The sequence below is a fragment of the Strix uralensis genome, chromosome 4 (assembly GCF_047716275.1).
Source record: "Strix uralensis isolate ZFMK-TIS-50842 chromosome 4, bStrUra1, whole genome shotgun sequence".
NCBI lineage: Eukaryota > Metazoa > Chordata > Aves > Strigiformes > Strigidae > Strix > Strix uralensis.
Window position 1 is genome coordinate 53,620,512 of NC_133975.1, and position 16,403 is coordinate 53,636,914.

Genomic DNA, 16,403 nt, shown 5'->3' on the forward strand with positions numbered 1-16,403 from the left:
ACTGCTTTTTGATTTGGTTGGGGTTGTTTATTGTTTTGGGGTTTTTTGCAGTGGCATGGCATAAACTTCAAGAAGCTAAAGAAAGTGCTTGAGAAGCTTGAAGTTTGTTGACTAAGTGGATATTTTCTTTTTGCTTAAGTGTCCCTAGTCCTCCCATACATTTATCATCTCTGTTCATTAGCCTGCTTTCCTCCAGATTGAAAGTCTACAATAAACAAAGTATTGTTGAGACTGCATCTCTCCAGCAAGGTTCATTCATTTCTTCTCCCTTTGAGAGCCCACAGACCATTAATTGGGTTGATCAAACACTTTATTAGTAGTGGGGGTATGTGGTTGAAAGCACACTTCTCCCTCGGGCTCTACTCAATCAGCTTTTTAGATTCTCTCCTGTAAATGGATACAAGTGGTAGATTTTGGTTTCGTATAGCATAGCCATCTGAAATTCATTTAAATTATTCTAAAATTAATAACTTAGGATGCCTTGTCACATTGAAAACTAAACATGCATTTGTGTTTTCTAGTCTGAACAGCTGATCTACATGACAGTCTTTGGTCTTTTCTGGATCCAGGCTGCAATAGCTGGAAGTGCTTGCACTCTGTCTCTGAGAGCCAAAAGCCTGGGGTAGTTGTCTGCCAGGTCAGGTTTACAGGACAGAAGTGTCGTACTGCAGACATCCCAGTAGAAATCAGCCCACGTTACCTGGTGGAAATGGGAGACAAAGCAGTAAATATTAGCTGATAATCTCAAAAGCTGGGACTACTAATATTCTCAGCAAACTGCAGAAATGAAACAGGAATTGATCTGGTTTGTGTAATTTTTTTGTTGTTTTTTTTATTTAAAGCCTATAACTACAGAGCTAGTAATTAGGTTGCAATGCAAGACTTAAGTAAGAATAGGTTAAATAAAGCCCTTGCTACAAATATGACTTGCACTATAATATTAATCTTTCCTGTGGAAACTGTGTTCCAGTAAAGTGTTTTAATTGGTTTCCAAACAGTTTTGGGTAAAAAGGATTATTACATTTTCAGGGTGTTTTTCATATTGTCCTATAAATTGATCAGTGATTACAAGCAGTTCTAAACAACTCCCATCTGTATTGACTACTACAAAGGAATTTATAATATTTTGTGTCAACATACCTCTAAACTGGTTTAGAAAATGCAAATCATAGTCCTGGTTTGGCTCGCTTTTCCAGTAGTATGGAAAACAATTTTCACTTTGCAATTGAGCAACCAGTTGTGTATTGGTAAAAACAAATTGTTAAGAGTGGGGAGAGTTGTTTCATGGGCTGGCATGAAATCCGGAAATTCATGAATACTCAAGGATTTAATTTTTCTGGAAACTGATTGGAAACAAAAGTTATACTTACAGACTTCCCTACGAGCCAGTTGTTATCCCCTAAGAAAGTATCCAAATCTTTCAGTAACTCAGGTGCTTTATTGGTGAGGATATCATCAAATGCTTTTTTCTGGGGGAAGAACAAAACACAAAGATGCACATCAATCTGTAAGTACAGCAGCCAGCAAAACTGAATTTATGGGTGTTTCTTACTTGTGAAAAAGCTGAGATCTGAAAAAGGTGACAGTGAAATCATTTGGTCTGACTCAAACTTTAGAGTACTCTCAGTTCTCTTTGGAAGGAGGAGTGTATTAATATCTTAAATAATTGCCTGACTTGGATAAGAAATGTGGAGGTAACTGTCATTTGGATACATGCAAAGGGGTACTATAGGAAAGCTGAGGTCATTACCCATGAAGTGGGTTAGATGCCCAAAACATGGCATTTGTGTCTCAGTGAGCCATGACTTAAGCCAATTGCTCTCTTAATGAACACCTGAGAGCTCCTGGATGCTGAGACATGATGTGTGGAGTGATGCTGCTCATTTATCTGTGCTAACAGCCACCCAGCTGTGGCAAGGTGGGGAACCCTGCCATAGATTTGGGAAGAATCAATCTATAAAATATATTCCCAATGTCTCTCAGTCATTTTTTTGGGGGACTCTTTTGGATGTTATGTTTTCTAGTGTATGGGGTCCCAAATTTCCAGAATCCCTTAAGCTCAATCTTTCTGTGCTGTCAGTCAGATGCTGGTTGGTTTTCTTTCCTTACCAGCCCTTCTTGTGTGAGATGTGGAACCTGAGTCTTAAGCTTTTGCTGTATTTATCTTTGAACTTTTATGTTAGCACATTATTCTGCTTTTTTGTCTCTGCAGCAATGAGATTTGAGGTGGCTAAAATATGTTTTCAAAGGCTGAACTCTGCATTGAAGGGTATGGGCCTTAATATTTGTACATTAGTGGATGAAGGATGGGGTTGTGTATGGTGGTGGTTCTCTGCTAGCTGTTCCCCATAGCAGAAAGTTTTAAGGTTGCTTTTAAAGGGTTAGCTGTTTCCTTTGGAGAGGGAAACAGTTTCTGGTTTTCTCTTTTCACCTGCATGGAAGCAATTGAGATTGCAAACTGTTGCAATCATCTGGTGTGACCCATGTGGCAATTTGTGCAGTTAATTTGCTTGGCCTCATTTTGGAGGAACATACTCAGGCTTGGTTAAATAAACACGGCTGTACAGGAACGGAATTATTTCAATAGCTTTGAAATTCAAGTTAATGAAAAAAGAATAAAATTTAGAAGAGGCAGCAGCCTAAATGGTCCCAAAACACAGGCTGAAATAAAGTATTTCTGCAGACGTGTTCAAAGATCTGACATAATTTTCTGCTGTCTGTTAAGAGCTTAGTAATTGAATGTGGTGACTGCAAGTTACAGCCAGAAGTTTGCAGTCCAGAAATTCCGTATTTGTACCCTGTGCTGTAGCATTTCTTATTTTTAGGTAAGATCCCATGCCCCCCTTACACCCCAAGCTATTTTGTGATCACGACAGCAATGACCTCCCCCAACTGCAGAAGTACGCAGTCAACCCGTGAAGCTGGTGGGGACACAGCCAGGTTCCACCGTCTGGAATTGGCACAACCTACTTCTCAACTCTGGAGCTCTCCAGCAATGCATGACAAAGCTGTTGCAACACCGGCTATTTTTTGGGGGGTTGTAGGGTGAAGGCAGAATCTGTGCCTGATATAGAGGGAGCTTCCATGGGCAACTTCGCCCTCTGTTCCCTCTACCTTGCTTGCTTCTCTCTTTGCTACTGGCTAGATAACATAACACACCTTTCTCTGAGGGATGTGTGTTCTGTAATCACTTGTCAGGCCTGAGGAAGTTTTCTGACTTTTACTGTGTGTATGTTACTTAAATCTGGCCTTGTGACATCATGAGATGCCACTTCTACCACAAGGTGGTGGCAGTGGACCCAGGAGGAGAGAGGGAGAACAGCTAACAGAAAAATGTTAGAGATTCCCAGACAGTAAGATTTCTCGATCTTCCTGGGCCCCAAAATACTCCCTTGCATGCATACGTGCATACAGGCATATAAGGATTGCCTGTGAACTCTGTTCCCTTTCAAATTAATCAGTGGTGACGTGATCGGGGTTGTTACTTTAGAGAAGCGTTTGAGTACAAGCTGGGACACACGCAGGCATTACAGGAGTTTCCCTGTAAAGGAATAACAATACTGTGGCAGTGGTGCTGCTTCTACACTAGCACGTTAGCAATAGTGTGGCTGTTCCTAAATGATTAAAAATCATGAGTCAATCTCCCCTCACCAAATTAGGAAACTTCAGAAAATTAAGTAATTCACATTTTTAAACACTGAAACCTCCAAATAACACTTTCAGATTTCTCCCTGCAAGATTTCAGAGCACTCTCATTGTTTTATTGTTGGTTTTGGGCACAATTTTGTACTCCGTGGTGTCTGTAATAAGATAACTTAGTTGATCTGAAATGTTACCTTTGAATAAAAGGAAGGTAGCTGCACTGGTAGTTAATGGTGAGACATGTTGTTACACTACCACTTTCCTAAAAGGATCAGGTCACCTGCTTGGATCAGAGCTGCATGGAGCCATTGTAACGCTGGAGTTAACTCATCCATCACCCTCTTCCCCCAGCAGCTGATCTGTATGCTTGTGTTTGGGACTCTGGTGAGATGGACTGGATGGATAATAAAAAAAAAAAAAACAACTAAAAAAACCCACAAATGGTGTAGGACTTGCCCATGACTCTGTGCTAAAGTAGCCATGGCAGCATGTTAGCCTAGTGTCAGTATTTGCAGAAGCACCGCAGAGGACTGAGGTGGGGCCATGGGGGTCTGAAGAGCATGGCTGCAGTGACAGTGAGGGATGTGCTACCTCCCCTCTTTAGCAGCACTTGCTGTCTTACAGGCTCATGATGGCCTCATTTCCACCAAGGGTCAAGAAAAACTGGTGAAGGATGAGGTGGGAGGGAGCAGAAGGCTTTGGCTGGATTAGCCTCAAGAGAGCACCACAGAGCCTCTCCAGCTCAGCTTTGCTGAGGTGAGGTGATGGACCCAGGGGTTGACACATGGCAGTTTCTCCAGAGGAGATACTCAGGTACAGACAGAGTCACGGCTGATGTGCTATCTTTGTTTAAATTAGCAGCTGTCTTACTCGCACGTCCTGGTTCTTCTCTGCCCAAGGGAACAGCGTCATGAAATCATCTATGGTGTCCACAATGGCATCAGCTAGTGCCTGTTCCACAGGTGTCTGACCTGCCAGACCTGTGGGAAGCAAGCATATGAAGGGAGATCAGAGACAGCATCAGCAGGAGTTTTTGATACCCCAAAGGTAAATTCTGCTTTTTGTAAACATTTCCGTAAAAATACATGCTAACAACGTGCATTTGACTCCTTGCATCCAGGTGCAATCTTGTCTACCTTTGCTTTTTTCCCCCTCCAGCTTCATACAGTCTGATGTAGTGAGTTGTTCTTTCCATCACCTGAACCCACAGCCTGACTACAGCTTCTTTATCCTCTCTCTGCCTTCCACCATCCCAGCACGTTCAGTGAGGGTCAGTACTAATCAACTGTAGGAGTTTCAATAAGGCCAAATGCCGGGTGCTGCACTCCAGCCACAACAACCCCCAGCAGCGCTACAGGCTTGGGGAGGAGTGGCTGGAGAGCTGCCAGTCAGAGAGGGACCTGGGGGTGTTGATTGACAGCCAGCTGAACATAAGCCAGCAGTGTGCCCAGGTGGCCAAGAAGGCCAATGGTATCCTGGCTTGCATCAGAAATAGCGTGGCCAGCAGGGACAGGGAAGTGATCTTACCCCTGTACTCGGCACTGGTGAGGCCGCACCTCGATTCCTGTGTTCAGTTTTGGGCCCCTCACTACAAAAAGGACATTGAATTACTCGAGCGTGTCCAGAGAAGGGCAACGAAGCTGGTGAAGGGTCTGGAGCACATGTGGTACGAGGAGCGGCTGAGGGAACTGGGGCTGTTTAGTCTGGAGAAGAGGAGGCTGAGGGGAGACCTCATCGCCCTCTACAACTACCTGAAAGGAGGTTGCAGAGAGCTGGGGATGAGTCTCTTTAACCAAGTAACAAGCGATAGGACAAGAGGTAATGGCCTCAAGTTGCACCAGGGAAGGTTTAGACTGGATATTAGGAAGCATTTCTTTACAGAACGGGTTGTTAGGCGTTGGAATGGGCTGCCCAGGGAGGTGGTGGAGTCCCCATCCCTGGAGGTGTTTAAGAGTCGGGTCCACATAGTGCTTAGAGATATGGTGTAGTTGGGAACTGTCAGTATTAGGTCAATGGTTGGACTGGATGATCTTCAAGGTCTTTTCCAACCTAGGTGATTCTGTGATTCTGTAATTCCCTTCTGTTAATTTTTCCCTATCCCAGCTTTCAATGTTCTTCTCTATCTCATGGTCTCTCCATCTTGGTCAATACAATATCCAAAAGTGCTTCTGTGAAAGCCTGCTTCTTTTTCCCTCTATCTTACCCATCCAGCCCCATTTAGAACCTTCTTATGACATCCTGCTTGCTTTTGATTACTTCATTTTAACTGAGCACCTTAGCCGAACTTTGTCTTGTTTACAAATCTGCTTTCCTCCCCTGTTGTCCTTTGGCTTGCCTGCAGTTGTCTTAATGCTACTACTTTATTCCCTTGCTCTTGTTCCACAGACGTATGTTCATGCTTTCCCCTCTTTGCAGGTTCAGGTCATCCTTCTCTTCTTTTGTCTTCCTTAAACCTCACCTAGAGGCTCGGTGTTTCCCATAAGCCCTATGCCCTTCCTCTGGCAAGTCATCTCCCTTGCTGAAGCTTCATGCTTTCAAAGGTGGGGGGTGTGCCTTTCCCTTTGGGCATCAAAGTTCTCTGCACTTTCAGTAAAGAGTTGTTGGTGACAGGCACCAAAAAACATGTTACTTAATTTTAAAGAATTAGTGACATGTGTGCAGACTTAATGGCAGAACTAGCAAGTTTTGACTATGAAGTTGAAGAGATTTTTTTCCCCTTCCATGCATGCTCTTTTTCCTGCTGTAACACTGACAGGAGAACAACATGGTCTGGGTGTGCCCCAGAACCCTAGCCTTTTGTGGCTGTTGCGAACCGATGGAAAAAGTATGAGAGGAATGCCTAAGTCAGAACTTCAGAGCATAAAAGGAGCACAGCTCCAGATCAGCCTCCTGGCAGGAGGTGGGAAGGGAGGCAGCGGGGGTGGAAGGCAGGCTTTCTCTCTGTGTTTCATTACCAGGTGGATGCTCATCATTCTCTTCTCTTGCAAGCTGTAGATTGTATCGAGTATGAAGGAAACTGGCAGGAACACAGTATTGCAGACATGCTTGAAAGTATGTTGTGCTAGTGCCTTGAAGAGTAATGCTCTGCACTTCTGCTTCTTTCCTCAGTTGGAAGATGTGGGATATTTTGAAAGACAAGTTACATGTCTTTGCTCAGAGTGTACAACAGTAGGATAGTACTCGCTTCCCAGTCCCCCTCTTCAATTTGCTGACATTCAGCACATCACAAACACATCTGCCTTCAGACCAGTTTTGCAGATGGCTTTGAATGACAGCTTGCTGATCTAAAGCAAGCCCTGACTACTCTCTTTGATTACTTGTGTTACTAAGTCTTCTATCACTTTATCTAACCAGTTGAGTACTTCTATGTCATGTAAGCATTTAAAGATGCAAGTGATGTCACCATCTGATCTAATCTCTCTGTCAGCTCAGAATTGTTGCCTAAATATGCTTCAGAGTGCTCTGCCTGCTGACTCTGATAATATCTCATGCTTCCAAAACCATGTCCTCCTGGTCATCTCTCTGATTATCTTGGCAGCTCAAAGTTTAGCTCCAGGGGAAACTGCCCTGAGAGCCTTAGGGAAGCTGCAGGTACACACTTTCTATCATGCAGTGACAGGTGAATAAAGTTTATTGGCTGGAGAAGTCAGCCCAAACCCCAGGTATCATATGCAGAGGGAAAGGGGGCATTATTTCTGAGTTTTCCTTTAGGCGTCCACAATTACAGCGCAAATATGGAGCTCAGCCATGTGACTTCAGCTCTGAACATCATAGCATTTCACACTACAGGTTGTTACTTTGAACCTTTTTTTGGTCTCTTTTCTTTTTATTTTCTACATGACATTTGAGGAAAATCCTGTTGTACAGCATCCTAGTTGTTATGCCTGCTCTGTTTCTTCTTTCTGATCTTGGAACCACAGGGGATGTGGGCTGAGATTTCATCGGGATTGCCACAGCAGCCCCAACCCAGTGAGAAAATTGGCACCAAATTACGGTAAGGAAGGCTGCTGAACACAGGCATGCCACTACACAGCGCTTCTCACTGCTTTTTAAACCATTGCTCTGTGAGTGGCACCTCTAATAGCATCCTATATGGCACTCTGTCTGTGGTCAGCACTTGGTGCTGACACACAAAGTACAGATGCAACAAGAGGCTGATAACTATTAGCTGTTTGTTCCTGGGAAAAGCACTAGTACCATTATTGTCATGCCGGTGTTGACTTCTGCTTGGTTGGGCTTGCCAAGCTGTTGGTTTGTTTTTATTTTTGGTGTGGATGTATTTTTCCTGAGCATTGAAGGTAGGTGCAGAACAGAAGAAAACTGTCAAATATCTGTTACCTGATTCTCTGGCAAGGTATCTTGCTATTGCCAGGCTCTGGTGAATAACAACTCCGTCTACTTCCAGAATGGGGACTTTGCCAAATGGGATAGCTTGGAGGAGAAAAAAAAAAAATAGAAAAATCAACCAAAAGTTAAATCATAGCACTTAAGAGTGGGAGTCTGTAATAGTTGCACTTTTACCACTCGGAGGGTATGCACTGTTACAGCACTTAACAGTTTCACAGTATTTCTGTAGGGAAATGCATGGGCTAAAAAAAAAAAAAAAAAGTGGGTTTAAGGATATAATCAGATTGAACTGCAAGAAGACAACTGTAGTGTAGAAACCAGGTATTGTTACTTCCTAGCCTTTTACTGTAAAGGCTGAATGTGTTCCTACATGTCCTGAATTCTTTAGGCAGGGAAAGTTTTCAGTGGAATCTTGGTTTTTCCTTCTCTTCCTTGCTTTTTCCTCCCCAGAAGAGTGACTGCCAAGGTTAAGCAAAGTACTACTGAAGGTTTTGTAGTGCAGGATCCAGTTGGAGTATAAAATAAGAGGTTGGGTAAAGACTACAAAAGTGCTTTTTCATTTACACTTGTTTTAAATTCAGAAACAGTGATTCAGAGAAGTATCTGTATTTCAGAACTTATATTGTGATGTTTCACTTGACAGTCATCACCAAGAGACAGATACAGCTTTCACACTGAACTGCAAATGCAAAGAAGATACTCAAATTTACTTCACTTGCATTCAAAAAAATTTCAGTCAGTCATGGGGAAGAACTTTGAGTGTAGGGGAAGACAAACTAAGTAGGTGTCATGGATGTAAGAGTTTGAGATAAGAAATCAAACTTATCTTTCAGTTATTAGTTTAGTAGCATAATGTACGTGAAATCTTGGACTGCTGTTTTGCCATGTTTTGGAGAAGCTGCTGGCATGATATCAAATGGGGCTGGAACCTCAGAGTAAAGCTTAAGCTGGGAAAAAACGTCGCCTTTAGGGTGCTGATAATCCGCTCCTGGGAACCTGGTGCTGTTCACCAGAGGAACTTTAAATCTCTGCATTTCAAAGGATGCTATTTCATAAATTCCAAGTATGTGACTGCAAGTTCTGGTTATAACCAAATGCTTTGTACCCAATTTTCATCTGGATTACACTTTACATAAATAAGATATATGTCCATTTTAAGACTGTCTTGCAATGTAAAAGAATGGAGGTGGAAAAATGAGAACATGGCCTATTGGAGACATGCAAGGTGCTTTCACACCCGCAAGAACTGTCTTTATGGGACAGCTGGAATGACATTTGTATTCCATGAGGTTTTTTAGTTCTTAATGAAAAGGAAAAAATAATGAAACCTCATGTATTCGTGACCTGTTTATCAAGGCAACTTCAGCAGTGATGAACACTGCCACGTGTCTCTGTGGTTTAGCATACAGTATGTGAATCACATTAGCTACGGGATCTTAGATGTCAAATCTGTATCTGCAAAATAAATTTGGCAGCAGCACAAGACATTCAGGGCTCCTCTGTACATGGGTTTTTCTGCATCTGAACACAGTACTTGTGATACCCTTTTTTTCCCCCCTAAGTTCAGCACACTGTGAAGCCAGTATAAATTTTGATGCTGATGACTAGCAGAAGCAAGAGAGCTCAAAGAGCATTAGTGGCTGCACCCCAGGGAGAAAGCGTGCACTGCTAGTTGTTATTGAAACAATAATAGACTTATTGCACAGAAGACTTCATATATTTATTATCCAGACAGCAGCAAGGTCCTGGCAAGTTCATGTATTCCTTCAATGAGAATCCAGAGAGGAAAAGATGCATCCCCAAATGCTAAACTGAAAAGCTCTCTGGTTGTGAAAATGAGAAGAACCTTGGTTCTGCACTGTGGGTTAATGGTGCAGAGTTCCCTGAGCATCACTGCCTCCAAAGCCACAGATCTGTGAAATAGTTTGCTTATGCAGGATACCAGCGCATCTTTCAAGCAAGTGCAAGTAGAGGGGATGAGAGCAGGCGTGACTGCTGGACGTGCCAGCGTGGTCAGACTACAGCCATCTTCATATCCCCCCTAGACCACACAAGGCTATACGCCAATGCCTGTCAACAGGTAACAGCAAAGCGCAACCAGCTCAGGAGCAACAAGTGCTGCCCCTGAAGGAGTTAACTGGCCTTTTTCAGAGGCCCCAGTAGGAATGCCACTGGGCTGTTGAAGCTTTGGCTAGGTCAAAGTGACTAAGCCAGCCTCTGTAGCAATAACTGTCAAAACACAATGATCGCTGCTCAGGTTGGGAAACTACAATTGCTTCATCTAGAAACCAAACAGACTGTTTTCTGCTGTGTTTACATGTGGGGGAAAGTCTGAAATCCATAGCTTTGACTGACGTTTCATTTTGTCAGTCACTACAAGGAAAATGAAAGATGATTTGTTTGTATAGATTTTAAAATTTTTTTTAAGAAACCCTTGATTACAGCAAAAGGGAGGGAGGCATCTTTCTCACAGTTGAGGATCGTGGATTAAATTGTGAAAGGCAGCTGGGTGGCAGAGTGGTAGTAATCTCTCATGTTCTGTTTCTCAGAAATCTGGCCATTTCTGGATTCACTCCCCCCTGCCCCCCCCCCCCCCCCCCCCCGCAGTCAATAGAATTCAAGGGAATTGCTATTCATTCCTTGAAAATATGAGTAATGCCTACAAACTGCTTCCTCCTCAGAGCTAAGCTATTTTCATTAAGATCTGGTTATTCTTTCCTGGAAAAGAAACTGAGGTTACAATTAAAAATATAGCTTTGTTTTGTGTGCAATAAAAATATTCATACACTTGTGTGTTTTGTAATGCAAGTATAAAATTAATAAATGAGATCAGATTTTATTGCACATTGTCCCGTGAGTCTTAAATGTCCAAAAGCCATTATGCTTTGATTTATAATGAGGCTTGGAGGTTTTTTTTCTAAGAGGCAGCATATCTATTGCCATCATTACTAAACAATGAACTGTTTAAAGCATAACAGATGTTAAATAGGAGATGTTTCTTCCTTTCTTGTGTGTTCAAAATGCCATTTGATGTTTTCTTAAGAACAGGGAAAAAAATTGTGATTTGAATATAAAAGTAGGTGATTTTTTTCTTGCTGATAGAGGGTGTGTGTATGATTATACACTGACTTTTGTCGACTACTGAGTTAAGCTGTAAAGGAGTGTAATTCTGAGAAGTTTGAAGAATGCACACTTGTGCTGTGCATTGTAAAAATCTGTTGTTTCTTCTTGGGTGCAGGGCATGCTATTCTTGCACACCAGAAAGTATGGCAGATATCCAGGCTGCTTTACAGCTGAATAAAATAGCAAAGAACAGTCAAGGGACAGAAAATATTTATAGTCCATTTCCTCTGTATTGATCAAAAAGGTATAATTGCTTATAAAGTTGCATTTTCAGTCTAGAAAAATTTAGGAGAAAAAAAATATCTCTTTGCCTTTGAAACATTATTATCTAAAATTCTTATAACAAGACCAAAGTTTTTATTAACCTGCAATGAAGTATCTTTTTGATCTTGTAACTTAAAAGAACAATTTCCTATATTCATAAATTCATAGCAAAACCAGGAGATTGATCATATATGTAAGTTTGGCTGTGGTGAGCAGGAATGTGTTCCCTGTGAAAACAGAAGACTACCTTTTCCAAGTGGAGAAGAGGGGGGTGGATTTCTGTTACACAGTTTATCCTAAGGAAGGATGTGAAGAGCTGTCACACTGGATGGGGGCAGTTTGATTGCTGGAGGCAAGGTCAGGGTTTGACAAATTACTTCAATCTGGCCTCAATACACCTTGCCTGTAGTCCATTTTTTGAAGTGCAGCAAAAACCACAGCCAGGCCATCTACTCAGGAGCTCCAAATTACCATCTGTCTGTACATGAATTTAAGCAGTGTTAGCCTTACACTCATGGATACAGGCTTCTGTGGCTGGCTTTGAGCCTCCTGTGGTGCTCCTTGACAACACATGTTCAAGAAACCTCCAGGGATGTTCAAATGTGCCATGTGTATAAGCACTGAATAAAAACTGCTAAATTTTACACATTTTTGGTGAAAGGCATGGTTTGGGCGAATTCAGATGAACACAGCATGTAGGTCAGTTCCTGTCAGGTTCCTACATTAGATGAGCAAGCGAAAGAGGTGGCACATGAAGCTGGAGTGTGAGATAGATCTCATATGGTAGAATGAGGGTTGTTGGGGGCAAATCATGAAACAATATGAATCGGAGAACAATCGTGAACAGTTAAGCTGAAGTAGTGCTGACTGGAAGGATGTGCATGTCACTTTGCTATTTTTTCTTTAACCTTGATCGGCTAGGGGGCTGCTTTGTACTTACATCAGTTTATACCCTTGTGTATCCAGATGGATGTCCTTTCCGTGTTTTTCAAAACAGTGTTGTCTTGCAAAGTTTCTGACTCCCACTTGAGCAAATCCATTTTAAGAAAGAAAACTAGAAAAATCTGTTGCCGTCATTGTACAAACAGCGTCATTTCTCAGGCATGCACAAAATACATGACCTTTCCCTTTTAGTTTCTGCTTGCTTTGTTGCTCATCTGAAGTAGAAAGTGCTATGAACGCTTGTGTTGATTTCCAGATTGAAAACTCACTGAAAAGAGGAACAGGGTTCTTAAAAAGCATGGTGTTTAGATAAGTAAACCTGTAGTCGTCTTTAAATTGAACTTTCATCAGCAAGTTCTTTATTTTTCCTATTATCTTATTTATTGTTTTTAGCATTGCATGCTGGAATGAAACGTGCACAGACTTTACACTCCCTGTGAAGAAAACCTTGAGAGAGAGTGTAAGTCATCAGACTGATCTGCAGCCTCTCTTTTCATTTTAGAAAGAACTCACTGAAGTATCTGTGCAGTGTTTAACAGTTGGATGAATTCCTTTTTATGCATACTTTAATTTTGGTTGGCTTTTGTGACTGGAACTGTGGTGTTTTTATAGTCTCTGCTGGACACTAAGCAGGGGAGATGAGGCCTGATGTGTGTTAAAAGCAAAGGCATCTGTATAAATTGTGTCCATTCCATGAAGTCCTTAAGGGCTGTGGTACCTATTCCCATCCTGGCATGCCTAGAGGTTCTCACTAGTGTTCAGGCCTTCCCCTTTGACGATGAACTGCTCGCTCATCCTCCTGGGCATGACACAGTGGATGATGCTCATGTGGGCCTGTTTCTCTTTCAAGGAAAGGGAGGGGAAACACAACACCAAGCTGAGCACAGTTTTGTCCAAGCCTGGCAGCCAGGCTGGTTGGCTGCTGGTGTGGAGAAACCAGAGCTTAGTGCTGTGCTATGCTTCTCACTGCTGTTTTCCCCCAGCCAGGGAAGAGCCCCTATGCAGATACAGTTTTTAATTTCCTGCTTCCCTTAGCTCTTTCTTCCCTTTCCACTCATGTGAACTTCTTCCTTATTCTTCTCCTCATCATCCCTGTTCTTTCCTCCCCACATTTATCCTGACTCACCTCAGCTTTGCTCCCAGGTGTGATTGCAGGTTCCCCTATTTCCCCTGTGTTGACCTGCTCTTCCCCATGCTTCCTTCTGCCTGTATTGAAATCATCCACGGCTTTGTTGTGAAGCAGCCTGAATGGAAGCATTTGATTGTTCCTCAAAACATGAATAATTAATGGTTTTGCAATCAAGCAGCTTAGATTGATGCCATAGTAAGGCAGCTGGATTGATCAAATATGGAGGAAAATAAATGTCATGGCCATGCTTCTTCCTACAATATCTCTGTCAAAATAAGTTTTCCTTCACCTTGAAAACTAACCATAACTGCTTTTCCTTTCCATTTATATTTAAATGGAATAATGAGAAACAAAGATATGAGATAATTTGTATCATCCAATAAGAAGTATATGAAAGATGCATTTTTTGTAAGGCTGGCAGAGGAGCAAGGCCCCTGGGAAGCGATTGGCTTGGAGCTGGAGGCGTTCAGAATCCATATCTTCTAGAAAGGGCTGAGCAGGATGGTGCTCTGATCTAACCTCAGCCCAGCTTAAGTGTTGTTAGCTATTACAACTCATATTTTCCCTGAAGTGATTGTTAAGCCCTACTTTTTACTCAAAGATAGCTATTTACACGTTTTAGCTGGAGCTAAAGTCACTCAGGAAACAGGACAGCTGTTCCCTTGAAGAATTCTTGTCTGGTGTCAGGTGCCTCTCCAGATTTATCTATTATCTTGGAAGTATTTTCAGTGCAATAATTAGTCTGTCAAGTTTTCTGAGAACATTTCAAGCACCATTTCACCCCTCCTAAACAGTTTATGGGATGTTTACAGCCATCAGTGTAATGAAAGCATCCTTTGCTATGACAATAAAGTCTGTGTAATTGCCATTGCTTCAAATTCCCTGAATGAGCCACAGAACAAAAGCTGTTATTGCTGCTAGCCTAATATCTCAAGGGGATGGTAACTTTGTGCACCATTACAGTGGATTTTCTGCTATATCATGACATATCAGCGCAGTGATGCTTTTTGTGAGAAGCCTATTATGTGGCAATACAGATCTTGAATGAGTCTACTATGTGCTAGTGTATAGATTTTGAATGGGCTAGAGATTAAATGGTGGCATGGTCAAGTCAAAGTCCATTCAAAAGGTAACATTTGTTTAGTTATTTAAATGATTATTGACTTATATAGAGTGAAGGGTCATGTAAAGCTGCTACTTGATATTAATCTGTTTTTTAAAATTCTTTTCTAAAGCTAGTCATTGCTAATTACTTGCATACTAGCTTGCTTAAGCTTCTTTGTATTATAAACTATTATAAAGCACAACCCTTGCCTGAAATCAGCAACTGGAAAATTTACCAAAGATGATCTAATTAGTGAAAGAAGGGAAAAAAGAAATGTTGAGATACAGAAATTTAAATTTCAGAGCGTATAAGCCAAATGACATAAGTTTTCATGTTATGCCTCCCTCTCTACAAAAAAACGCACCACTTCAGTGTAAACAAAATCAAGTGAGATGGTATTTCTAGAAGCAAGGAGTTACTCATTTGCCTGAAGGACCATTAAGACAAAAGTTTGCTGGGGGGAGCCACATGAAAAATGCCAAAACAAACAACAAAACCCATCACACTTTTCAGTCCAGGTCAAAATTAAACTTGCAGCAGCTGCAAGTCTGCTTTCTAAATGGCCTTTCTGCACATTAATCTTAATGCACACATTTTCTATTTTCCCTTCAATTTTACAGGAGAGCTAACAAATAAGTCTTCAGAATAATGACAGTATTTTCTGTTATATATGGTATGATGATTTGAGTGAGAGGGTGGTATTTGTTACAAAACCTTCTCTAATTTTGTTTAAATTGATGGAGCAAATCTATCCTCTGTGCAGGGACCCAACTCCTTGTACTCTTAGAGAAACTCAAGTTCTTAGATTTGTTCCCTTAGCAGCTCAAGAATCATGAAGAGGCTCTCCTTGTCCAAACTTAAGAGAACAAAGTTTCCTCTTCTGTAGGTCTTTTTTTTCTTTATCTTACTTCATCATACTTGAAGTTTTTAAAAAGAGGGACATTATGTTTTACTTGCAGACTCTGCAGTCAAAACTGATTTCAGATCTTTCATAGGCAAGTGGGTTTGCATTTAACGTATTATATGCAAGTGTGCATAGCAATTTGTGTGGTATTTCCTAATCTCACTTCAATATATAATTATGTAATTAGTCCAATTAATAGAACCAATTTTAATGATTTTTTTTTTTAAGGATTGCAAAATAAACAGTGTATCAAACTGCTTTTACAGTAGCTGCCATTACATCAAATGCAGCTGTAATTCCCCTTATAATTGCTAAACACTTACCACCCTTTGGTTTTCACCAGGATGAGACTGATTAGAATCTGCTACTTTATTTCTGTTCTTTTTGAAGTAGAACCAGTCCAGGCAAAATGGAAAAAAAAATAAATCCTGAGCTTCAAAAGAAAGGTTTGAATACAAAATGTGAATGACAGTAGTGTAGAAGATCTCTCAACAGCGTGAACTATGCCTGTGTATGCTCAGTGGATTGGAGGGATCTCCTCATTTCATATTCACTGTTGAACACAGCAATAAATGAACTTTTTTGGCAAAAAATTCAGGGTAGTAGAGAACGCAAGTGGTTTGTTTTCCTTATGGCAAATGGTGCATCTCTGGTGTATGCAATATTGTAGTAATGTTAAGACATACAGACCCTATATGACCTAGTCCCTAGCTAGGAGGCAACCATTTCTTGTGCTATGTCATGGCCTGCAAAGTCAGTGTTTAGGTATTTTAGGGCAGATTGGGGCAGTAGCTATTGGTCTTCTACAGTGTAAGTCTGTTTACTGCAAAGCCCTGTTGCTACCTTTTATTTGAAGTTTTGCTGAATTATTTGCCTGTGGGAGATTACTTTGGAAATACCATGAGTAACAACTGCTTCACAGAGGAGGAGGAGGTTAGTTGATGGCC

The 16,403-nt window shown here is 41.4% G+C and overlaps 1 protein-coding gene across 1 annotated transcript in view; it reads right to left on the reverse strand.

The window, feature by feature from the left end:
• Positions 1 to 292: 292 nt before the first annotated feature.
• HPGDS (hematopoietic prostaglandin D synthase) overlaps positions 293 to 16,403 on the reverse strand; it is a 30,621-nt gene continuing 14,510 nt past the window's right edge. The window contains exons 3-6 of the mRNA XM_074866762.1: positions 7,981 to 8,073; positions 4,513 to 4,622; positions 1,371 to 1,469; positions 293 to 700 (exon numbers count right to left, since the gene is read on the reverse strand). Of these exons, the coding sequence (XP_074722863.1) occupies positions 536 to 700; positions 1,371 to 1,469; positions 4,513 to 4,622; positions 7,981 to 8,073 (467 nt within the window). The 3' untranslated portion in view covers positions 293 to 535. The remainder of the gene's footprint in view (positions 701 to 1,370; positions 1,470 to 4,512; positions 4,623 to 7,980; positions 8,074 to 16,403) is intronic.